This window comes from Gossypium arboreum, chromosome 13, assembly GCF_025698485.1.
Source record: "Gossypium arboreum isolate Shixiya-1 chromosome 13, ASM2569848v2, whole genome shotgun sequence".
Lineage (NCBI taxonomy): Eukaryota > Viridiplantae > Streptophyta > Magnoliopsida > Malvales > Malvaceae > Gossypium > Gossypium arboreum.
The window spans coordinates 3778637-3804537 of NC_069082.1; the positions used below are offsets into that span (position 1 = coordinate 3778637).

The 25901-nt window shown below is 30.7% G+C and overlaps 3 protein-coding genes and 1 long non-coding RNA gene across 5 annotated transcripts; 3 read left to right on the plus strand and 1 right to left on the minus strand.

The window, feature by feature from the left end:
- Positions 1–497: 497 nt before the first annotated feature.
- On the plus strand, positions 498–2885 carry LOC128286568 (uncharacterized). 2 transcript variants are annotated; one of them, XR_008277177.1, is made up of 2 exons: positions 498–2285; positions 2433–2885. It is a non-coding gene; the product is annotated as an uncharacterized LOC128286568 (long non-coding RNA). The 2 variants fall into 2 exon arrangements; XR_008277178.1 differs by having other exon boundaries at positions 498–2133.
- A 9707-nt stretch (positions 2886–12592) lies between these two features.
- Positions 12593–14549, minus strand: LOC108464262 (non-specific lipid transfer protein GPI-anchored 31). The gene is made up of 3 exons (XM_017764456.2): positions 14073–14549; positions 13630–13656; positions 12593–13006 (listed from the first exon to the last, which is right to left on the minus strand). Exons 1-3 carry the CDS (start codon positions 14434–14436, stop codon positions 12843–12845), a joined length of 555 nt encoding a protein of 184 aa, XP_017619945.1. The 5' UTR covers positions 14437–14549; the 3' UTR covers positions 12593–12842.
- Positions 14550–17760: 3211 nt separating this feature from the next.
- LOC108462376 (pollen receptor-like kinase 4) lies at positions 17761–20190 on the plus strand. The gene is made up of 2 exons (XM_017762329.2): positions 17761–18886; positions 19502–20190. The coding sequence occupies exons 1-2, from the start codon at positions 17761–17763 to the stop codon at positions 20188–20190; spliced, it is 1815 nt and encodes a 604-aa protein (XP_017617818.1).
- Positions 20191–21021: 831 nt separating this feature from the next.
- On the plus strand, positions 21022–24820 carry LOC108464261 (uncharacterized CRM domain-containing protein At3g25440, chloroplastic-like). The gene is made up of 5 exons (XM_017764455.2): positions 21022–21454; positions 21921–22022; positions 22986–23406; positions 23607–24008; positions 24541–24820. The coding sequence occupies exons 2-5, from the start codon at positions 21973–21975 to the stop codon at positions 24751–24753; spliced, it is 1086 nt and encodes a 361-aa protein (XP_017619944.1). The 5' UTR covers positions 21022–21454; positions 21921–21972; the 3' UTR covers positions 24754–24820.
- Positions 24821–25901: the final 1081 nt, after the last annotated feature.

Genomic DNA, 25901 nt, shown 5'->3' on the forward strand with positions numbered 1-25901 from the left:
AGGCTAGTCTTTATATTTTAATTTTTCAAATTTTAGTTTTTATATTCTTTGTATACTTATTATTATCCTAAATGATTTCATTGGACAATGGTTCGCCTTACTTACATTAATGTAATTCTTAATGGTTACTTGTCTTCAAGACAAACTTAATTATTAGTATTTAAATTTATCATATTTTATTAAAATAAATAATAAATTTAAAGTTTAAAAACATTCATTTTGTTGAGAATATTTTAATTTTTATTGTTTTAATTATAAAATTTATCAATATAAAAGTAAAAAAGAAGAAGAAGTTATTTTGTTGGATAATTTAGTTGGATTTCATTAGAGTTATAGAATTAATTGAAAATAGACAATAGGTTTCGTTAAAATGACACCAACTTAATTAAGTAATTTTCAATAAAAACAAAAACTTTAATTGATATTTCTTTTAATATCTTTTTATTAATTTAAAATTAATATATAATAAAATGAGATATTTCAATGTGAAAACCTTTATATTGTTTAATTTGATTCCGAATCAGTTCGACGATAACTTATGGTTCTAAATCCATTTTTGGAGCACATGTTACAACTGCATCCTCCATAGTGAGGAAGATCCTATATTCCCTTATCATCTCATGAAATTTTGATGCATGGAGCTTGTCAACCACAATTGGCCTTGGATTTGCCAAAATGTTGAGAAAGGAAAACAATTAGCTGGGTAGTTAGAGTTAGTTTGTGTAAGTTAGTTTGTTAGCAGAGTTTATAAGTGTAGACTGTACTATCAGATTTACAACACATTAATGAATTCTTGATCATTTTCAACATGGTATCAAAGCTAGGGAAATCGTTGTTTACTAGTGGTTCATAATCTCGCCGTTCATAATCGTCGGTGTTCCTTGAGTCGTTCATGATTTTGCAGAATTGAACTGTTTTCAGGTTTTTCAGTTTACTTTGTTTTGCCGCTTGTTTTTGGCCTTTATCGGCTAGTTAGTAAGTTTTTTTAGTTGGGTCATATTGGCCCAAGGCTAGCTATTAGGTGGTTTCTTGGTCATCATTCTAGGGCACTCTTCAATTGTTGCTTTCTGGTTTTACTCAACGTTTCTCTTGAAGCTCCAACTTTGGGGATTTTGCGTCATGGCTATTGAATCAGTCCTTGATTTCAATCATCCGCTTTACTTACATCCTTCCGATACTCCAGGTACGCTATTAGTTTCTCACCAATTGACTGGAGTTGAAAACTATAATGTCTGGAGCCAAACCATGAAAATTGCACTGCTGGCCAAAAATAAATTAAGATTGGTGGGTGGTTATTGTTCCAAGGAGTTGTTTCTTGGAGAATTAGGATACCAGTAGGAGAGGTGTAATGCTATTGTTTTATCTAGGATATTAAATACGGTCAGCAAAGAGCTTTCGGAAGGGATTGTTTTTACTTCTAGTGCAGCAGTAGTATAGAGTGATCTTGGTGAACGATTCCATAAAGTGGATAGTTCAAGAATTTTTTTCTGCATTGTGAAATTGCCTCGCAGCTTCAAGGTACTGCTTCCATCTCTACGTATTTTTCTAAGTTGCGATTGCTTTGGGATGAATATGATGCGCTTGTGCCATCTTTTTCTTGTGGATGTGTCTAATCTAAACAGAGAGTTGCGCATGTTTCGCAATAACATTTGTTCCAGTTTCTCATGAGGTTGAATGAGACGTATAATGCGGTGTGTAGTCAAATTATGTTGATGAATCCATTACCGTTTGTCAACAATGCATACTCAATGCTTATGCAAGAAGAGTCCTAGAGACAACATAGCTCCAGTGCTATTGAGGTTGATTCGATTTCTTTTTCTTCAGTTCAGATGGTATAAAAGAAACGATTTACTGGAACTTGTGATCATTGCAAGGTTAAAGGGCATAAAAGAGAGAATTGTTATAGGATAATTGGTTATCCTGTAGATTTTAAGTTTACCAAGAAAAAGGCGAACAATGGTTCCGGATCCGCAGTGAATAATGCTTCTGCTGCTGCTCTTGTACTTGATAATGAAGTGATTGATTTCGTTAGTTCTCATCCACAGGCACCAATGTTTACTCAGGAATAGTATCATCAAATTTTGAGTTTGTTGAACAAGGAACCTACAGTTGAGGTTACTGCCAGTCTAGCAGGTATAATTGATGTTGGTTACAATTGGATTCTGGATACTGGGGCGACTGGCCATATACTTTCTGATTTTCAATTCTTAGAATCTCATGCTGTGTGTGCATCAAGTTCACCTTGTGTTCGACTCTCAAATGGTTCATCTGTTTCCGTTACTCATGTCAGTACTTGTACCATTTTACCTGGCCTTCAGCTTACGAAAGTCCTTTATGTTCCAAATTTTCGTTATAATCTTCTTTCTATTTCAAAACTTACTGTTGATCTTAATTGTGTTGTCTCATTTTACCCTCATTTTTGCTTTATCTAGGATCTCTCTAGTGGAAAGATGAAGGGGATTGGTAAGGCACATAGTGGTCTTTACATCCTCGATCCAGCCCGACAGACTCGTGTAGTTTTGCCCTCATCCGTTGTCGCTGTTGCTTCCGTTGACTCATCCTTTCTTTGGCACACTAGACTTGGTAATGCTTCGGTTTCAAGATTGAATAAGGTGCCTAACCTTCCTTGTACAGCCTCAAATATTGATAGTATAAACCAATGTCCTATATGTCCTTTTGCTAAACAAACTAGGCGTCCATTTCCCATCTGTGCGTCTCGTGTTGATGTTGTTTTTTCCTTTATTCATATCGACTTGTGGAGACCTTATCAGGTTTCTACTCATCATGGCCATAGATTTTTCTTAACAATTGTTGATGATTACACAAGGATGACATGGGTGTATTTGTTACGGTATAAAAGTGATGGGTTTGTTTGTCTTAAACAATTTTTTAACCTTGGTTAAGACTCAATTTTCCACTAGTATTAAAATTGTTCGAAGTGATAATGGGTATGAATTCTTTAAGAATGAGTGCAATGATTTTTTTAGTATGTTTGGCATTATACATCAAAGCTCATGTGTACACACTCCTCAGCAAAATGGAGTTGCTGAACGAAGACATAGACATTTGCTTAAAGTGGCTAGGTCACTAAAATTTCAGTCTTATATGCCTAGTAAATTTTGGGGTGAATGTGTGTTAACTGCTTGTTTTTTGATAAATCATATCCCTACTACTCTCTTGGATTGGAAGTGTCCTTTTGAACTTTTATATCATATGCCTCTAGATTTTTCTCGTTGGAAAGTCTTTGCCTGTCTTGCTTATGCTACCACATCCAACTATCATGATAAATTTTCTCATAAGGCTATTTCGTCTGTGTTTATGGGTTATTCTCTTGTGCAGAAAGGTTACTTATTATTCAATCTTGAAACCAAAACTTTCTTTGTTAACCGTGATGTTGTTTTTCATGAAACAATATTTCCTTTTGCTTTTCCTACCAAACATTTTTTGTCTCTCCTTATCACTGATAGTTTCAATTTTCTTCATCTTGAATCTTTGCTTTCCATTCCTGTTCCTTCCTATTCACCTGTTTTATCCATTCCTTCTGCTCCCCAACCAGCTTCATCTGCGCCAACTGTTTCCCCTTTACGCCATACCACATGATCTATTAGGCCACCTGCTTGGATGAAAGATTGCGTCTGCTCCAACCACTCTTCCGCTTCTTGTGCCATAGGTTTCTTTCCTATTTCTCATATTTACTCCTCTTTGCATTTACCTGTTCACTCTCAGTTCTTTGCAGCCCATATCTCTTCTTTGACTGAACCCAAAACCTATGTTGAGGTTGTCTCGGATCCAAGATGGATCGAAGCTATGCAACAAGAGATTTGAGCTTTGGAAGCCAATGGTACATGGGAGGTTGTTCTTTTACCTATTGGTGTAGTTCCTATTGGTTGTAAGTGGGTAATTCTGATGGTTCGGTAGAATGGTTTAAAGCCCGGGTGGTTGGGAAAGGATACAATCAACAGGCTGGTGTTGATTTTCAGGAGACGTTTTCCCCTGTTGTTAAGCATGTTACCGTCTGAACTCTTGTTAGCTTGGCCGCCATTCATGACTGGCCTCTTTTCCAAATGGATGTCTACAATGCGTTTCTGCAAGGTGACTTGTATGAAGAAGTTTATATGGACATTCCGAATGGTTTCGCAGATAGGGGGAGTTTAGGGTGTGCCGTCTGCTTAAGTCATTATATGGTCTGAAGCAAGCTTCCCAGCAGTGGAATTTAAAGCTTACTGAGGCCTTAATACAAGAAGGCTATGCACAAAGCAAGTACAATTATTCCCTGTTTACCAAAAGGAAATGAGGTGACATAGTCATCTTACTCATTTATGTTGATGATCTGTTAATTATAAGGAGTGATGTTAGTATGATAGATGAACTGAAACAAATCTTGTACCAGAATTTTAAAATGAAAGATTTTGGTGCATTAAAGTATTTTCTTGGAATAGAGGTAATGCAATCGAGTGAAGGGATTGTGTTAAACCAACAAAAGTATGCGTTGGAATTGATAGCTGATCTGGGATTAGGAGAAGTGAAGTCAGTGTGTACACCTCTTGAACAAAATCAAAAACTCACCTCGGTTGAATATGATGAATTGGTACAAACAAAGGTTGATGGGGAAGATTTAATTGAGGATATTGCAGTATATCAACGACTGTTGGGAAGGTTGTTATACCTAACCAATACACGACCAGACATAATGTTTGCAGTTCAACACTTAAGCTAGTTTATGCACAAACCAAAAAAATCACATTTAGAGCTGCTTTTCAGGTGGTACAATACATAAGGAAAAATCCTAGCCAAGGTATTCTATTGTCTGCGGCTAGTAAAATGCAAATCGTTGCCTTCTATGATTCTGATTGGGCTTCTTGTCCTATGTCTAGGCGATCAGTTAGTGGTTTCTGTGTTAAACTTGGAGAGTCTCTCGTTTCATGGAAATAAAAAAAAAAAAACAAACCACTATTTCTCAATCATCAGTAGATGCTGAATATAGAAGTTTGGCATCAGTAGTAGCAGAGGTTATTTGGTTGGATGGATTGTTAAAAGAAATCAGTCTGATAAGTCTATACTTTTTTTTAGATAGTAAAACAGCTCTACAAATTGCAGCCAACCCCATTTTTCATGAACGAACTAAGCATATAGAAATTGACTGTCATTTTGTACGTGATAAAGTTAGAGAAGGATTGATTCAGATGTAGCATGTTGGAACAACTGAACAGCTTGCTGACTTAATGACAAAAGCTCTAGGAATTAAACAACATGAGTATTTAGTATCCAAGTTGGGGGTTAAAGATATATACCACCCCTCAACTTGAGGGGGAGTGTTGAGAAGGGAAAACAATTAGCTGGGTAGTTAGAGTTAGTTTGTGTAAGTTAGTTTGTTAGAAGAGTTTATAAGTGTAGAATGTATTATCAGTTTTACAACACATGAATGAATTCTTGATCATTTTCAACACAAAACAAGTTGCAAAAAGAATGTATTATGATGCATAAACAATAGTATTTTGTTTAATGTATAATGTATGATGCATGAACAGTAGTACTTAGTTAAAGCATGCATGGCATGGATGATGCAAAAAGAACGTATAAGTCAGACATCTTCGTTTCTTCAAAACTTATGTCAACAATGATAGATTTGTTAACAAAAAACTTTAGTATGAATAAACTAGTGCATGTTTATATATATATATATATATATATATATTCGAATTCTAATCCACACTTAACTTTGATTCCTATATCATATTGAAGTGTAAAACTTTTATTTTATTCAAACTATTGAGTTCTATATAATTTTACCCATGGTAACTATTTAATCTTATAATCGAGGCTTCCATTTTTATTTTTAAAAATGTTTGTTAGGGATTTGAGGGTTGATTGTAAATTTTCTTAAAAAGTTTTTTTTATAATTTCAATTTTGTTAAGTAGTATTTTTTTTTTTGTAGTTTACGTGATCAAGTTTAAATGCGGTTGTGAATTAGAGATTCTATTATATAAAAAAAATGGTTTTAAACTTTTAGTCCTTTTGGATTTAATATTTCTATTTTAATTTGGTTTCTCTATTTAATATTTTAATCATTTGCATGCTCATGCAAGATCCTTCTCTCGCTCGACAGTAAACTATATGGCTAGATGTAATACTGTCGTATCTAATATTGTGATGGCCTCTATTGTGCTACTAACATTGGAACTCATAACTCCATTATTCAAGTACACTTTAAATGCAATACTTGCTTGCATCATTCTATCTGCAGTTATTAGCTTAGTAGACATTAATTTCAAGTTTAAAAATTGTTCCTATAACTCAGGTTTCGAGACTTGCCAAAATATCTCAAAATATAATTGAAAATAGTTATATAGTCGTTGACAGGTTATATCTCAAGACATACGATCTTTGAAGTAGATTTTTGTATTTAAACTTTCGTGTATCTAGGCATATGATCTTATGTTCTAAGACTTGACTACAAAAGTGCCTTAAAATTATTTTAAATATCTTAAAACATTTTGGTATTTACTCAAAAAATAAGATAAATTAATATATATTTAAAACATGTTTTTGAGTAATGCTATTTTTAAACAAAATTCAAATACTAATTCAATTCAATTTGAGTTATAATAATTATAATCAATATTAAAATTTTGATTTATATATAAATTGTTTTTATTATTATATGCTTTCTATAAATTAATTCATTAATTTTGAAGAAAAATCATTAACACCTCTAATTTTAATTTTAATTTATTTTTACAAGTTAACTTTAAATTTTTAAGTTTCGATAATGATATGCATAAATTTATGAGTTGGATTTTGCCATAAAAATTTGTGTTGTCTATTTATTATGTTAAAATTAGTAATTAAACTTTGACATCGTTATTATTTTGGCACAATAACTTATTTAGCACTTAAACAAATTATTTTAACTCTTCATTTAAAGTTTCAAATTATTTAAATTTACGATAAAAATTCATTTTGGGGCAATTAAATATTTTTAAAATTTTAAAAATTCAAAAATATATAAAAATATTTTTAAATTTTTTAATTTTAAAAATTAATTAATTCCTAACTAATATACTCGTGAACTTTTTTTCTTTTACAAAAATACTAACAAATAAACGTATATTACCAAAAAATTAATAGTTAATAGTTAAATGTAAAGGGATAAAAATTTGATTCGTAATAATAATATTTAATATTAAAATTTTGATTTATATATAAATTGTTTTTATTATTTTATTTTTTTATAAATTATTTTTGAAAAAAATCATTAACGCCTCCAATTGACGTACCCTACAAGTTGGGTGTATCCTTAATCAATAACGTGACCATCTTCTTCGTCTATAACTTTGATCAAGGTAAAACTAAGTTGCGAATTTGGTTGGACATGAAACGACCAAATCTAAACTATCGCGTTTGGCTTCAGACTATCCCTGTTGTTTTTCAACACCTTACTGTAAATTCAATTTATGATATATGACAGGCTCAATCCAATGCTCCACTTGGTCAAGTTCACCGTAGATACACTAAGACATGGTTCCACAAAAGTTATTGCCATTTGTCTTTTGGCATTAAGCATTCTCTCTTCATCTTCATTTGGCATTACCCCTCTAAAATTTTGAGAAAATATCATTACACCCTTTAAAATTTTGAAAATATCATTAGACAAATATGTAATGTATGAATGTGAAAATGACAATATTCGAGCTTTGTCATTTTTTATGAATTTTTTAAAGATAATATCTTTATTACACTTTTTCAATTAATGTTAATCAGTTCTCACATATTCAATATAATCTCAAACGATTTCATTGAACAATTATTCTACACATACTGATCATAATCCCAAACGATCTGATCTCATTGAACGATGATTCGCCTTATTACATCAATGTAATCTCAAATGGTTGCTCCGTTTTCGAGGCAAACTTAATTTCAAACGGTTGTTTTATCTTCACTATGAGCATAATTTTAATTACTTACCAATGGTTGCAATACTTACAATGTTGGTGTAATTCGAAATTCTTGCGGATTACCACAGTTTTTGTAAGAAGAAATATATGTAAATTTTCTTAAATCAAATTGACTTCATCCGTAAGACAAAAATTTTACTGCTACTTTTGTCTCAAGAAAAGTCACTTTATAATGTTTCCTTGAATTAGAAGGATTGTTATCATAAGCATCTTAGTCACATTGTAGGTCTCATCAAGGACATCTTTATATACATTTTTCAAAATTAGGCAAAGGGAATCCAATCACCATACACATATTTGGGCTCATTCTCTCATCAAGGGAGCTCTTCAATACTTTTCTTCCCCATTCCAATCACACATAGATCTACGCCTTACACTGTTGAATCGTTCTAAAACCTCATCACCCTCTCTACCTCGTTGAAACTTTACATCAACATTAAGCCTAATCCACATCGAACTTGGTTAACTAAATCATAGTTTTGTGCAAAAAGACTTATTTTATTCAAATTGATTTGAAAATTATAATATTTAATACTAATTGAGAAGATATTTGATCCATTATCCATATGGATTTTATGTACTATTAGTGAATAATAACATGATATTTCATCATTGAATAAACCAAAAATAAAAATTATAAATAAAAATAGTAATAAATTTATTTCAATATTAATTTATTATAAACAAATGCAAAAATAATCTTAAATTGAGACCCTAAACTTTAAATCTAACACCTTAAATCTTAAACCCAAACTTTAAACATGCGGATTCATAGAACTTCACAATCATAGTGGATTTATACAAGTGGACTTTGTTGCGAACTTCATTTGGCAAAATCTCATATTTAACTTTAACATTAATTATATAATAAATCATAGTGTAACTTTTAATTTTACAAGGCTTCCAAGTTTTATATTTTTAATTACTCGTTAGGAATTAGGGGTTAATTGTTTATTTTAAAAAAAATAGTAATTTTAAAATTTGCATGATCTATATATGGGTCTAATTTTGGTTTTAGACTTTTAATCATGACATTTAGATTTAATTTTCTATTTTAATTTAGTATTTTTTTCACTTTATAATATTATTAGAAAGTTTAAATTGATAAAAACATTAGTTACTGTCATTGAAGTGATGATGACATGATATTCATTATTTTATTAATTTGGATATGCTCATAATCTTAAATAAGTAAACGACAAAGATGAAATCATATGCATGGTTTTTTAAAGTGGATTGGTGGTCAAATAAATCATGTCATTAGTTCTTGATTCGATTAGTTTGATTGTTAATTAAAAAAATATAAAACTTGGATCATTCGATTTTATCGCTGACTCAAGCAATTTTTATTTTAATTTATACGAATTTATAAGTCAATTGTTTTTTTTCTTATTCTAAATTGATATACCAATTAATCTAATCTGATTTGATTATATGTGAAAAAGTAAAGTAGAGAATTAAAAAACAAAATCTCTTCTATTACAATGGAATGCAAAATTTTTGGGAATTTTTCTTTAAAATATTTTAGCCAGATTTTGATATTAGTATCTAGAATTATCCGAGCCTATTTATAAGCATTATTTTCAATTATTAAGATTAATTTTGTTTAATTATAAATTTCGGTTTTTTATTTTATTAAAATTGAGAGGGGAAATTAAGAAATTAGTTTAATTATTAACAAATATAATAATATATTTGTAATTACATACAGTATTATGTTTTGACAATTATTATAATTGGTGAGTTTCATCGAATTAAATGTAATTGGAACATTATAATCGCACTATTCATTTTTAGAGTCGTCTAAGAATTAGAGAGTAATTATACAGCAATTATCAATTACCTAGTAATTTTTCAAACACATATATTATTTAAGTTTAAGAAATTAGTTTTATAAAAACTTATAAAAGTTATTTTATACACTAATAAAAACATTTTAATTATAGGATATATTTCATTTTTAAAAATAGAATTATATATTTATTATTGGACCAAAAATATGAACACATCAAATCTAAATATTTCACACGACTTTTATCTAATAACAAATTAAGTTTATAAAAACTATATTATAAATTATATATTATACTTGTACAAATATGTATTTGAGCACCCTAGTATAAGTGTTATAAAATCTATTGAGAACTTTATAAAACCTTTTTTATAAAGGTTATATTATAAATTCTATATTGTGACCTAATTTGTATGGAATAATAGTAACTGAAATATTATAAATAAATAAAAGTTGTAAAGTTGGTTGCTATTTGACACCTTAGCATAAGTCAATTCTTATCTTGTAATCTACAAAGTTGGTTATGCATATGCAAAAAGTTCTATTGCAAGAGCATACTACCCTTTGAGATAGTGGGGGCTAGACACAAGCATTAAAGACGGCTTATGAACTATTTAACCTAAAACATCCACAGTTTCGAAATGTGGACAAGAAGACATTTGTTATTTAAAAAACAGTTCATATTAACACCCTCAATATGGTTAATTTAGAAAAAAAAGGTTAGATTGTGCTAATATGTTGCAACGTTTATAACTTCATTCATAGTTGGAATTGGAATGATCTTTATTTTAAAAAGTACATAAAAGAAGATCATGGTAGTCCTAATGATACATATTCATATTTCGATTTAGATGATAAAGAAATTAGTTAAGGACCAACAGATTAATGAGTATATGTTAAATGCTAGAGAAGGATTAACCCAACAAATATGGAATATTAGAGCAATTAGATACAATTTGTAATGCCCCAAAATTTTAGTCTTTGAGAAAGGATAAGCATTTTAAAAGTGAATTAAGTATTTGGAGAGAAAGTGTGAATAATGAAATTTAGTAAGAACTCAATTGAAATCTTTTAAAGTTGAAGGACTAAAAGTGAAAATTGACCATTTTTTGAAATGAGGTGAAATTGAATAAATATTATTATGAATGTGATATGGATATGTATTGATATGCAGAGTTGGGAAACTGAGATAGGGATTAAATTTAATAAAGTGGAAAAGTACAAATACTAAAGTGTAATGTTCTCATTTTATGGAGGAGGGACCTAAATGCAATTTTTTCATCTTTAATTGTTATTTAGAAATGATGAGATTAAAATCTCCTATCTGATAAAGTGAAAAGTTTGTGGAAATTTATAGAACTTAATGTTGAAAAGTGTTGAAAGTTGATTGGATGATGGAATATATGGACTAAATATATATATATAATTTTCTACGAAGGTTGAACAAAAGTAGTTTGGGCAGCAAAAATAAAAGGGAAAGAAAGAAAAGGAAGATTCAATCATGGAAACAACTTAAATAAAGTTGAAAATGAAAGGAAAGTCTATGTGAATTAATGTATGAAGTGAAGATGTAGTGCATGTGATTATGTAAGTCAAAGTGAATAAGTAATGTGATACTAAGTGATATATGTGATATATTAAGTATGTTATATGAAAGTGATCATTAATGCCTTAGTGAAGTCAGAGGAAATACGATATATGATAATGAAATGATTTTGGAGTTGAAAGGGGTTGGGGGTTAGGATAGGAACCGAGTTGGTGATATTAGGATTCGAAGGGGATTAAGAGAGAATATTAGGTTATGTGACATGTTTACTAAAGTTCCTATATATTTTTCTGAAGTTCCCATTATTAGAGTTTCATTATAGGTCGAGAGTTCATGTTTGGTTTGGATCTCTTCAATGTATAAAAATTATTGAACTTCTCCAAGATTCACTAAGGACTGCAAAAGTGATATGTGGAAATAAAAATGTTATTGTGATGTATGTGTTTTAGTAATACATGTAAATTAAGTGTTTATGTTATGTTTTTATATAAGAAAAAATCTTGATATATGAATGTGAAAGTTAATTAGTGACTATATGTGTTAAAGAAAAACTATAAGTTATAAAGTTAATTAAATGACTTTACATTTTGGAAATGAATTAAAAGTTTGAGTATATTAGTGAAAGAAATTGGGTGAATAAATATTATTAAAATTAATTAAATTATATATATATAATATGGTAATATTGAATTCAGTTGAATACTTACTTAAACAAATGAGTAAGTGAAAAAAAGTAGATAGAAAACTCGAGAAGAACTTCACGAGGATCACATCAACTCTCTAAAGGCTTCAAGACTCTTTTGATATATGATTTTGGACTTGGAAATGACATGTACATAAGGTGATTATAGTCTTTATATGTATAGAAAAGTTAGTGAAAGGTACTCAAAAAGTTGAGAGCTATGAAATTTTAATTTACTTTGTTGACCCAAGTTTTAATTTGATGATATTATATATATATATATATATATATATATATATGGTATTTAGAGATGTTTAATGGTTTAAAATGAACTTAATAACATTAAAAAGAAGTGTCAAATGTAAACTTGTCATTGATGGCTAAATTTTATTCTCGTTATCGATTTAGCCCGATAAATGGTGTTACAAAATTGCATATGATGCTTATTTTTCTTGTTAATTTTATTTGTAATTAAATATTATCAACAATTTTCTTGGACTAACCATATTACATATGATGATTTAATTTTAATTTTGTTACTTTTTTCACAATTATTATTAATAATTTTATAATAATTAATATTTTTAAAAATTTAAATTATGTAAATATAGAATTGTATTTTGTATCGCTAAACACGACATAAAAAGTTACTATATAAAAAAATTCGTCCTCCAAGTTAAATCAGACTCTAAATTTAGTCTAGACCCAACATACTCAAGGTCACATACCAAACAATATAAATAATACTTATTATCTACTGTATAAAGTTGAAACAAAGTTCGAATTAAACCTACAAAAGGGAAACTAAATGATCACCAACATCCTAAACATCAAAATGGTCTCTCATATGATAACATTTCACTTTAATACCCTATGAATAACATAACTATGAAACCAATAAAAAGAGATCCAATTGAAACAGAAAGCAATGGCGAGCCTGACCCACTAGAAGCCGGTGGCGGTTGCACTGCTCTTCCTCCTCGTGAGACCGTCTTTGGCGCACCTGCTGATGTCGATGGTTGCACCCCTACAAATTTGGTAGCAAATTTTAAACTAGGTCTAACTATGGTTGTAGCGCGCGTCTTTACTAAGCTGAAATTTTCAAATAACATTTAATACATTTTTTACATTTTCAATATACAATATAATTTTACTTTATATAATTAATACAAAATAATATTATTTAAAATAATAATTAATTTAAATAATTAACTCAATATTAATTAAGTTTGATGATTAATACGCTTGAAATTTAATTTAATAAATAACTCTATTTTAAAAGCAAGATAATTTTTTAACTAATAAAAATTTAATTATTTTTAAATATGTAATTATCACAACTTTCATTAAACTGTACAATTATGAATTAATACAATGGAAAATAAATAGTATTCACTTCAGTTCAAAAAATTTCTAAACACATATTTTTATATATATTATAGATATAATATCTAAAAATATCAAACTATTATAAACAGACTATCCGACTACCGATTCAAGTAACCATCAAGTAGAAGTTATAAAAAATAGAGCTCTATTTTAAAAAAAAAATAGAGAAATTAAATTAGTTCAAACTAAAATAAAAAGATTAAATTTTAGAATAGTAGAGGGACTAAAACAACAATTAAACCTTCAAAGTGAAGAACATACCTGGCGCACCAGCAGGTGTAAGAGATACTGCCAAAGAAAACAAAAAGTAAATACCCAGATTATTAGCCATCAATTCTAAAACTCAAATTCCATTGTTTTCTTTTTAGTAAGTTTCATAAAATTTGAGTTTTGGAGCGTTTTGTCTCGATTAGAGATTCAACCTTTAGATTTAGTCAATTATTCAAATATCATTAGTATAGTTTAGGGTTGTTTATTTACTTCGTCATTGTTGATGAATGCATGCATGCTTAATTTCTTTTGCAAAAAGAAAACGAAGGAAAATTAACATAGATCGAACTCAAATTCATTCTTTGCATGGAAGGAAAATTAATTTTACATTAAAAAAAATGTCAATGGGATAGAAATTCCCACTTCCCAAACAAAAACTAACCAAAATTTTCCATCAAAATATTTGTTTTAAAAGAAAAGGAAAAACCACTCACAAGCGCATTTAGGGACAGAAGAAGCGGATATTTTGCAGAGGGCCGGCAAAGTGAAAGCCTTAGTGAGATTCAATGGAACGCCGAGAGAAGCACTTGTTTTAAAAGCCTCACACAAGCACTCGCCGTTTGTATCGAGCACAGTTTTCAAGCCAGAACAGCAGTTTCCTTCTGGCTTTGAAACCTGGCTCCCGCTCGACACAAACGACAAGCAATCGGCCATGTTGATAAACAGGAACGTGCAGTCCCCGATGGAGGAGAAAGAAGGGAACGGCGCCGCCGTATCCACGTGGATGTGGGCGGCGTCGACGGCGTAGATTGAGAGAACGGAAAGGATTAAAGTGAGAGAGAATTTTGAGACTACCATTTTAGAGAGAGGAAAAGAACGGGGATTTTTCGTTAGTAAAAAGAGAAAACTAAGTGGGGGATTCGATGACAGAGAGAAAAATGAGAAGCATGCCCTATTGAAATATCATTAATCAAGTCAAACACAAATTTATAACCCTAGTTGAGACTTATCTCTATCGGAATGGTGGTTGTTGCGGTAAATAATTTATTGGTAGTGGGCTCACGAATGAGGCTTTAATATTAGTGATACAAGTCGAAGTTTTGATCTTTAAATATTCATGTTCAAATCCCGTCATGCGTTATTGTTATGTATAAATCTTCAATTCCACTAAATCTTATTGTTTTAGATTTTATATTCAATTATTGTAATATAGTTGATTGAATATATATTTATGATTATTATAAACCCTAAATAAAAATGTAAAATTATAAATTCAAGTGTGTTTAAGTACATAATCTTTTGTTTTTGAAGTTGGTACAATTATAAATTAATGGTGGCAATTAAGTTAGAATTATAAATTTTAAAAGTAATTTTAATTTTTTAAAACTTTTATGTGTGAAGAATAATCTAGAACATCATTCAAGTACAAAGATTAACCACATATTTTGTTTTATTTATATGAATATTTTTAAAATTTGCTATTATTTTAGATATTTATATTTGTTAAACATTATAACCTATATGTATAAAAATCAAATATAGTATGGTATTTACATAATTTAAAAAAAATATTTAGAATAATCAATGTAGTAAGATATTTATATCATTTTAAAAAAATTAATCTCACAACTAAAAATACAGTTTTATCTATTATCTTCCACATTTGGCAATGGAATTTACTATTTCGTTATAAAAAATGCATCTCTGGATCTGTCAGACAGATTTTGAAACCATATCGTTTAAATGCCAGATAAGAGCTCTAATCACAGTTTTAAACAAATCTTAACAACATAGTTATAGATTATAAGAGGATTTTGATTTGTTTTTATCCAAATTGACAATAATTCTCAAATCATATAGAAGGCTTCAATTATGTACCTTTAATATTTCACTAAGTATATATCAAATATAACCACTAGCAAAACAAAATATCTAATTTCATCAATTCTTGTATTTTACAAATATAACACCAACCTATATTTATAGTGTACCCAATTGATACATCAATATATTTACCAATAAACATCAATTTTCAATACAGTAATTATTCCACCGAAAGGACATAACATTATAACCTTCTTAAATCTTACGATTTAAAAAAATATATTTATTGACAAATAATATTTCGTCACTGATTTTAAATATAAAACTATCAATGGGATACAACGACGAAATGTACATCGTCGCTAAGGTGTTGTGTCAATGTAAATCTTTATCGAAGGCAGTTTTTTTGTCGGTATACACATTTTAATTTATATTTGACAATAATATTGTCACTAAAAATATCATCAATTATTTTATCCCGTTAACAAAATTTTTACGGACAATTTTGTTACCAAGTAAATTACCAAGCAGAAAATGACCAAATGTTGTATCTTTTTTTGGCAAAAAAAAAAAATGTCTCATGCCATTTCAATCTAAAGTCGTCACTGTCATTAAATAATTGATGGCTAAAGTGCCACCACTGTCTCTTCTACAAAATGGCCATTTGTCATTTTCCTTCTTTCTTTCTTTTAATTATGATATATCCATGTTTTGCATTTTAAAATTTATTTAAAATTATATATTATTTTAATTAAACACTTAGAATTATCAATTCATAAATTGTATTTTAAATAACAAAAAAATCATGCAACTAAATGAAATAATTAGTTAACTTGTATAACCGAAGACCAGACAACAGTTGCAATTTGTAGGGGCGCCATAGAATAATTCTTGTTTCAACTTTAATCTTAAAGCATCCATCATAGTGATAATCCACTATTCTTCCTTCGTCCACCATATATTAAATTCTCATATGAAAAACACTTTTTAAAGCCTTAAGATTGTTAGAAAAAACAAATAATAAAGATTGAAACAATAAATCATGAGATAAGGTGAGGTGAGGTGAGGTGTGGTGGTTGTTTACTATTAACTATGAGGTTGAGGAATTTATCTCTATCCGTGAGAATGAAACACATTTCATGACCAAATGTTTAGCAAGTTCCTCTATTATAAGGACTAGTTCAAATTAGTCCATCTTTTATTAAATAGATTGAAAAATGACTTGACGATTATTTTTTCGTTTGTAGCTCAACTCCAAACAAAATATTTTATTTGTAAACTTATAAAAACTTTGAAAATATTATCTAAATGACATTTTTAAAACAATAAATGCTAACTCTATTAAAATTTGAGATTATTTTATTTTTTTACTAATACAAGAATTTAATTAATCCATTTAATAGTATAGAATTAGTTTAAATCAATCCCTATAGAGGACTTGCGTGGTACTTTCACCATATATAAAAGGCATAACGATAATTTTAACACTTAAGATTGATCTCGTTGGTCGCTTTATCTTTAATTTTTTTTTTTTAATCTTTTACCTTGAAATTTTAATCAAATTGCATTATATTTGGATGGAAAGTGATTCGACCATTGAAATTTAAGCGCTATATTGAACTGATTGTTTGCGTGGCAATTAATCCACGTGTTCTCAAAAAATGTATAAAGATTACTAAACTATTAGTATATTTACGTTTTGGTTATTCAATTTAAAAAAGTTTTAAAATAATCATTGAATTATTTGAAAGTTTTCATTAAGTCATTGGGCATGACTTTATCTATTCGTACCTCCTAAATCAACGAAAAGCTCTCATTGTCTTCTTTCTTACAATTTAGTTTTTTTTTTTATTAAACAACTTTGAACATCACAAATTTGCAAACAAAATTTCAAACAATTTTCTTCTCTGATCTTCGACATTGACTATCATATTGACTTAGATATAAGATACGTTCTTCTACTCGATGGGTGCTGATCCACTATACCAATCATCGAGCCGTCTCTTAGAGCTTGCAAGCTAAATTTTAAATAATAAAATATAACTGAATAACTCAGTAATTTAAATAAAAATTTTCGAATAATTCAATAATTTAAATCAAAATTGATATGATCTAAAGAAAAAAAACCGTAAACCTTAGGGCTAAATTAACAACGTAAGATTGCCTCCCTTGAGATTTCCTAAGCAATAAAAATCCAAAAGCAAAACAGTTCAAAAATCGTCCTTGTTTTTGCCTTTCATAGCTGTAATGGCATTTCTCGAGAATATATATTTATATATTGACTTTCAATATATACGTTATATGTTTTATACCTATTAAGATTAAATCCAATACAAATTTCATTAACTACACTCACCTATGGAATCTCCATTGCTTCCCAAATACCTTCTCGTTGTGATTCTTTTCTCACATTGCAGCACCACCATAGCTCAATACGAGCAAGAAAGGGACACCCTTTATGCTCTCAAGCACACATTCAACGACCCTTTCTTAAACGATAACTGGAACGGCCTTCACTGCTACGAAAACACCTCCTTCTGGTATGGTATTCAGTGCATCAATGGCCGAATCACGTCGATATTGCTGGAAAATAGGGGGTTATCGGGGAACCCAAGTGCTGTTTCATTGCTTGTGCTTTCTGAATTGGTCACCCTTAGCTTCAAGAACAATTTAGTGTATGGGAACATAATGGATTTCTGTTACAATCACAAGTTGAAAGACATTGATCTGTCGGAAAACATGTTGGAAGGACCGATCCCACCTTGTTCGATCAATCTCGAGTTGTTGCGGTCATTGCAGCTTCAACAGAACCATTTGAGTGGCATGATACCAGAGTTCAACCAAGCTGGTTTAACAGTTTTTAATGTCTCCTACAACAATATCAGTGGCCCGATCCCCGGAACGACCACTTTGAGGTCTTTCACCGCTGATTCGTACGCTAACAACGGCCCTAACATGTGCGATCCGTTGTGCCATTTCAGCGAAATTAACAGACCAGCCCCAATAGAATCCAAGAAGGAATCCATTGCAATCGTATTCATGGTTCTCGACATAATCGGTCTAGTCACCGTGATTTTGCTTTTGATTCTCTACTGTAAGAGATCTAGCAAGTTCAAGAACCTGATCAAAAGACGCCATTTTGAGGAAACCCGCGATGGTGATGGAATGAAGCTGGTTTTCTTGGCGGATGATGGAGGTTTCGAGCTGAACGAGTTGATGGGGGCTGGTGCTGAAGGGTTAGGGAAAGGAGTTTGCGGGGATAGTTATAAGGCTACGTTGAATGATGGGGTGGCTGTTGTTGTGAAACAGTTGAGGGGGTTGAAGCCATTTATGAGCAAGGAGGAGTTCATGAAGATGGTGAGAATGATTGCAGATCAAAAGCATCCCAATTTGCTTCCCTTAATGGCGTATTGGTGTTCCGAGGATGTGAAGTTGTTGGTCTACAGATATGCCAAAAATGGAAACCTCTTCAACCGCCTTCATGGTGATCAAATTATCAATTATGTCTTCTTCACCTTCTCTATAGATAGGGATAAATTAATATTTAGTCCCTGAATTTGATAACTTTTTAAATTTTGGTCTTTAAACTTTTTTATCCACATTAGTATTTGAAAGTATGATGACATGTGATTTTTAAATTGAGTCATGTCATTATTTTTATTTTTAAAATATATAATTATTTATATTTATTTATAAAAATTTTAAGTGATGATATGACACAATTTTAAAGTATCACATTATATTTTAACAGAATTTAAATTTTAATATTAAATTGAAAAAATTATTAAATTTAAGACTGATGTGAATAATTTTTTTCAAAACTAAGATGGAAAAATATTATATATATATTTTATTATTTTTAATATAATCCAAAAATACTTAATAACAAAGAGTATTTATGGATTGAGTCTAGGAGTGGTTCTAAAATAACTTGAAATTTAAGCTCAAAGCCATCCAAAAGACTCATTTAGTGTTAAAAAATAAAGTAAATTTTATTTTATATTTTTTATTATTTCTAAACAGTAAATCAGGCTGGGCCGTGTGTGCCCCATGACCCCTAATAGTAATTTCCTGACCAAGACACATAACGAAAATGCAGGCGAGAGAGGTAGCCGGGACCGGATTTCTTTCAAATGGAGCTCACGATTGACCGTCGCTCGAAGCGTGGCACGAGCGTTGGAGCATCTTCACCTCAATTCAAACCCCTCCCAATGCACCGTCCCTCACGGCAACCTGAAATCAACCAACATTCTCCTCGACGACGACGGCGAAACGGTTCTCGTCTCCGATTACGGCCTCGCTGCATCCATGGCCCTTCCCGTCGCAGCTCAACATATGGTCTCATATAAATCACCAGAATACCAGACATGGAAAAGGGTTTCGAGGAAATCCGACGTGTGGAGCTACGGCTGCCTCCTTTTGGAATTACTGACGAGGAGAGTCTCGGTTCACTCGGCTCCGCCGGGCATCAATGGCGTGGATCTTTGCAAATGGGTCAAACGAGCTTTTAGAGAAGAATGGGTTGCTGAGGTATTTGATATGGAGATATCTATGGAGAAAAACGGTACTAAGGGGACGGAGAAGTTGCTGGAGATTGCTCTCCGTTGCTGCGATGAGTCGCCGGAGAAACGGCCTGAAATGGCGGACATTGCAGCGGAGATAGATGCCATAGAGGCGGTTGAAGCGGATCACGGAGCTGACTTATCGGCGGTGCAATCGTTAACTGAGGAGGGTTTCTCTATGCATGCTTCGTCGGCGATAGCGGATAGCAGCGACCGGATAAGTTGATAGGATTTTTTAAATGGTCAAATTCTGATTTTGGTCCTTTAACTATATTCAAATATGAGATTTAGTCCTTTTATAATTTTTTTAGTATTATGATAAACTTAGCTCCTAATATTTACTTTTTTCCATTTTGGTCTTAATTCTTTTTCTTTTTTATCATTTTGGCCCCCAGCCATCAACTTTTACTTAAATTGCTTTTTTAGATGAAAAAGTTGAATGGACCATTAAAATTATTAACAACACTGATGTGGCAATATGAATGACAGTCAATTATACTTCATAAATTTAAAATATAATAATAATTTGAAAAAAAATCAACAATTGTCTATAAATTTTAAAATTTTTATGAACTTTTAAAATTTTGCTAATTTTTTTATTTTTAAAATTTATGAAGTAGATATAGCTTGGCACACATGATACCACATTAGTGTTGCTAAAATTTTAACAATTTAGTGCACTTTTTCATCTGAAAATAATAATTTAACTAAATTTAGAATGTTGAGGACCAAAGTGATCTCACAAAAAATTTAAAAGTTAAAATGACAAAATAAGTAAATACTAATGTTAGTATAACAATATGAGGAAAAGACTTATTTAACACATGTTTTAAATAGTTAGATATAGAGTAAAGAATAATTATTACAAATTTAATCTTAAAATTAAAAGGATTAATAAAACTCTTGTAAAAATAAAGTAAACTATGCCTATGGTCCCTCTGAAATAAAGTTGATCATATTTTCATCATTATAATCTTTTTTTCTCAATTTAATTAATCTAATTAAAATAATTATTTAAAATACCCAATTTATTAAAATCTCCTTTTTCACTAAGGAATTGCATAGTCAGCAGTTCACGTATTTTTTTCCACCTAATAAAAACTTGAGAAACAATCATAAACCCCCTAGAAAAAACTGCAAGGAAAAGCAATCACAGGCATATAAGAGAGAACACAAAAAGAAAGCATGAAAGAGGTTTTCAACCTAGGGCTATCTTTGTGTCTTTTGCTCAAAGATGAGAGGTAGGCCCAAGCAAAACTATAGTTAGATCGGACAGCCAGAGAAGTGAGTCCAAGAAGGTTAAGGGTTTAGACTTTAGGTTTGGATTCGTGAAATCCGACACCTTTTCGAGATAAAATATTTGGGGATCAGAGAAAAGGACATAGAGCGGACCCGAGCAATGCCATTTTGTGCCCGAGAGCGGTGATGACAGTGATAGCGATGGTGTTGCCGTTCAAAAATCGAAGGGAAAGAGAAAGCCATTCATTTTGGTAGGAGAGACTCTTATAACTGTGAATCTTTTCCATTCTTTTTCCCTTTAATTGAAGGTTTAGAGATTTTAAAAAGTAAGATTGATTAATGACAAATTCTTTCCGTTCCTTTCTTCTACTATTTCTTATCTTCCTTGTAAAATGAAGTTTGATAACAAGAAAAGTGGTGTCTGATAATCAACCCCCCCCCCCCAAGGTTTTCAATTGTTTCAAACAAAAAAGAAAAAGAAAAACGATTTTCAAACCTTTCTGGCTTCTGTCATTCACAAATGGGGTTTGATTACAAGATATTTCTTCAAAATATGGTTGTGTTTGATTTTTGATCGAAGTGAAGGAAACTTTTGGAATTTTGTCTGAATGGATTACGGTTAATCTAAGTTTAGTCAATCCGGTTTTTAGTTTTTGTAATTTTTTATTTTTTTATTTTTTTCATTTATTTTAGCTTAATTATTTCATTGGAAATCAGGTGAAGCAACTGGTGCCTGACATGAATTGTTGAAACGCTAGTGACTATAATAATGGCAACTTTTGCTTCAATTCGACAAATTAGCCGGCAATTTGTCAAAAGGTTTGCTCCATTTTCTCCTCTCTCTCTCTTTTTCTAAAGGTTTAATTTAGTTTACTGCTTGCTCAAAAATGTATGAATTGAAGGAAAAGGAACATTTTGATTCTTAACCAATTTTCTTTTAACCTTGAATCTTTCTTATGTTTATCAATTTTTCTCTTTCATTTTTTTGTTTTTGATGATTTTGTGAACCTTTTATAGTTAGTGTTAGAGAACTTGAATGCTAAGCTTTGCATGAAGTTTTCTTTCATTTGCTGCAATTAAGAGACAGAAGAAAAAGAAATTTGAAATTCTAAGTAATGTTACGTTCTTTATTAACATTCAAGAGATATAAATTCTGGGTTTGACAGAGAGATTATAAATCTATGATGTAACTTCTATTATATATATAGACACACACCTTGGTCTAAGGAGACACCTTGTGAGCTAGGACGCCCGCGAGTCCAACAATTCGCGAGTTCAAAGACCTTGTGAACGTGGATTGATGAGACCATATGTCTGACACGGATACGATATCTGTCATTCAGATGGCGCACATATCCATTGACAGCCTCTATTTATTACTAGTCATTAGACATGATAGCCCATACCTATGGCAATAAGTCATTAATAGATTGGCTAAATTCCAGGGGGATCAGAACCAATATACGAGTGAAACATGACATCTTGAGAACTAACAGAAACAACCCCTTGAAAGTTTATTGACCTAATAAAATGGGGCTAAGAGCCTAAGACATTCTCTCGCACTCTCAACTCTCTCCTCTCTTCTCCAATTTTTTCTTGACATCCACATTCCGGTTATCTCAACCCTCTCACAGCTTTCCCCCAGTGGGTGAACCATCACAAACTGCCGCAACCTCCTTGTATCAAAAATATTTATAATAGGATTTTTTTTTTCTTAGATAGAAATTGTAAACTCTAATCTGTCAAAGTTGGTCACAGATATTATTTTGCTTGCTATTGCAGGGAACCTTTACTCAAGTTCTGTTGTTTTGTCCAAAATGAGTCCTTTTTTCCTAGTCTTGATTGTATCACATTTGCGAGCCAGAGAAGCTACAGTGCTGTGAGTCCTTCATTACATGCACCATGTGTAACCTCTCCTGATTTGTCATTGCTGGCAAAGCAGAATGTACTTCAGCATCACAACATACTTGGTAAATGGTTGCATGCAAGATATTTGAGTAATGCATCAATTGAGCTAAAGACAGATGAGGATGTTATCAGGTTTTCTTTTAATAAGTCAGTTGGTCGATTAGCCTCTACAACCAGAAAGAGAAAAATGTCTAAAAAGGCAAAAGTGAATGAGCTTCGTTTCTATCGTCTAAAGGCCAAAAAGAAGATGAATTCGCCAAATCCAGAAGTTAGGATTAGATATAAACTCGAGAAGGTTAGATAGCTTCTCATTTTAACTATAGTTCAGATTTTTGTTAAGAATTGTTATCTTTTTCTTGGATGCGAGCTTTCTTAGTAGTCGCTAGTAAAGTCTAACATGTTGGGTTTTTCCTCCCTTGTTCTCTCTTTTCAAGATAATCGTAACTTAGTTATATGAATTTATTCCAATATGTCTTTGATTGTTAAATACTCCAGGCCAAAAGAAAGGAAGCATGGTTGATCGAAAAGTTGAGAAAATATGAGGTTCCCAAGGCCCCAGCTGAAGCATATGATCCTGAAATTTTAACTGAGGAAGAGAAACACTACCTAAAGCGTACTGGCGAGAAGAAAAAAAACTATGTTCAAGTTGGAAGACGAGGAGTATTTGGAGGTGTTGTTCTCAATATGCATCTGCATTGGAAGAAACATGAAACTGTGAAGGTCATTTGCAAGCCTTGCAAGCCAGGGCAGGTTCATGAATATGCTGAAGAACTTGCTCGACTTAGCAAAGGCATTGTGATTGACATCAAACCTAACAATACTATAATTTTTTACCGTGGAAAGAATTACGTGCAACCAAATATTATGTCTCCAGCAGATACACTGTCTAAAAACAAAGTAATATTCCTTTGCTTTCTTTGATTATCTGTTTATTGCTTATATATTTTATGTTTCCTAAATTTTCCTCCTTGAGAATTAGTTGGCGGTATTTTGTGTGATTTCTCGTTTCCATTCATTCATGCTAGCATCAATGCATGGAACTACTAATGCATCAGGTTTTTTTATTTTATTTTATTTTATGTTTTGTGTGTGTACAAAGAAAAAAGGTAGTTCGGCTCTGTTTGTGTTTGTAAGTATTTATGCTTCAAAGTTATGACTGGAATTTTAGGCTGGTTTAGCATCTTAAGACCTGTAGTAGTTGGGGGTTTATTTGTACTATAGTGGTAAACACAATTCAGTGTTACTCTCATTGTCATATTGTAATGCATCTAAATAAATATTCTCTCTTTAGTGAAGTTGTTTTCTGTTCGACAAGGATACTGTATTTTACTTGTGGCTCACTCATTAAGCAGAGTTCAACAGTTCATCAGTCTTTTATTCCGGTACGTGATATCAATACAGTTTATATTTTTCCATGCAAATATTGCAGGCTCTGGAAAAATACAAGTACGAACAATCCCTAGATCATACAAGTGAATACATTGAGAAGTTGGAGAAAGAACTGGAAGAGTTTCTTAAGCATAAAGCTCGGTACCATAAAGCAAAAGAGAGTGAGCCACAGGATTTTGCAGCAAGTATATTACAGCATCAATTACAAAATAATTGCTACATTTCGGTTTCCAAAAAGCATCCTTATGAGTAGATTTGGACTTTTGCTTTCTAATCATTTTATGTTGTTGCAGTTATGCATTTAAAACACCTTTTCCAAAGTTACATGATCTCAGTGTATGTGCATCAGCATCTATCTGTTTCACTTGTGTCTCATGGGATGAGTAATACTTTTTCTATCTGTGAAACTGGGTAATAGGCAGACATAAGGATCATAGAAGATTGCAAATAATGACTTTAAGAAAATTCATTTGGGTTTTGTTACAAAGAAAAAGAAAATTGCTAATGTATATGTAGACATTCAATTTTGTCCGGCTCATTGTAATATTTAAAATAATAAACCCCCCAAAAAAAAAAACGAAGTTCAAGTTCAGTCTAGAATTACAAATATAATTTGGCCCGATCGGAATGGCCCATTACTTGAAAATATTTAAGGTCTATCTACAAGCATGACTCATCTGGAAATATAATTTTTAATGATATGTAATCTTAGATATGATACAATATTAGATATAATTGCAATCTTTGATATGATACAATCTTAGATATGATATACAATCTTAGAAGATATGATTTCGTAATCTTAGAGATTTAATTTGTAGATATCCTTTAATCTTAACTGTTGATGTAATTGATTTGTACCGTTGGATTTGGGGAGGTTCAACTATAAATAGAGGCCTCTCCATTCATTGTAAAGACACTAGAGTTTTGGGAAGCAATAAGAATTCTTGAGAGCATTCACTCAAATTTCTCTTCCTCTTGTGTTCTTACTCTCTCTGGTTTGTTCTTATTTTATTCTTCGTCTATCTTAATTTTTCAACTTTTTTTTTAATTTCACCCTTTTTTATATACTTTTAAACTTATTTTTAATTTATTATATATATTATTTATTATATTATTTATATTTTCAAAATTTGTAAATTATTATATATTATATTTTAACTTATATATCTTATATATTTATTTATTTATATTATACATTATTTTAAAACTTACATTTTTATATTATATATTATAAATTATTTCATTTATTATTATTTTATATACTATCATATATTATCTATTTTAAAATTCACTATTAAATATTATATTTTTATGTATTATTAAATGTTTATATTATTTGATATAATACAATATCATATTTTTTATTATTTTATCTTAAAATTAAAGTTTATCTATAAT

Bases quoted from the DNA above. Each gene is read 5' to 3' on its own strand.
- LOC108462376 (XM_017762329.2), top strand. From the start codon at position 17,761: ATGGAATCTCCATTGCTTCCCAAATACCTTCTCGTTGTGATTCTTTTC. The intron at 18,887-19,501 runs GTGATCAAATTA...ACGAAAATGCAG, and splicing joins CCTCTTCAACCGCCTTCATG to GCGAGAGAGGTAGCCGGGAC.
- LOC108464262 (XM_017764456.2), bottom strand. From the start codon at position 14,436: ATGGTAGTCTCAAAATTCTCTCTCACTTTAATCCTTTCCGTTCTCTCA. The intron at 13,657-14,072 runs GTGAGTGGTTTT...TTTCTTTGGCAG, and splicing joins TTCTGTCCCTAAATGCGCTT to TATCTCTTACACCTGCTGGT. The intron at 13,007-13,629 runs GTATGTTCTTCA...CCAAATTTGTAG, and splicing joins TACACCTGCTGGTGCGCCAG to GGGTGCAACCATCGACATCA.
- LOC108464261 (XM_017764455.2), top strand. From the start codon at position 21,973: ATGGCAACTTTTGCTTCAATTCGACAAATTAGCCGGCAATTTGTCAAA. The intron at 22,023-22,985 runs GTTTGCTCCATT...TTGCTATTGCAG, and splicing joins AGCCGGCAATTTGTCAAAAG to GGAACCTTTACTCAAGTTCT. The intron at 24,009-24,540 runs GTAATATTCCTT...CAAATATTGCAG, and splicing joins ATACACTGTCTAAAAACAAA to GCTCTGGAAAAATACAAGTA.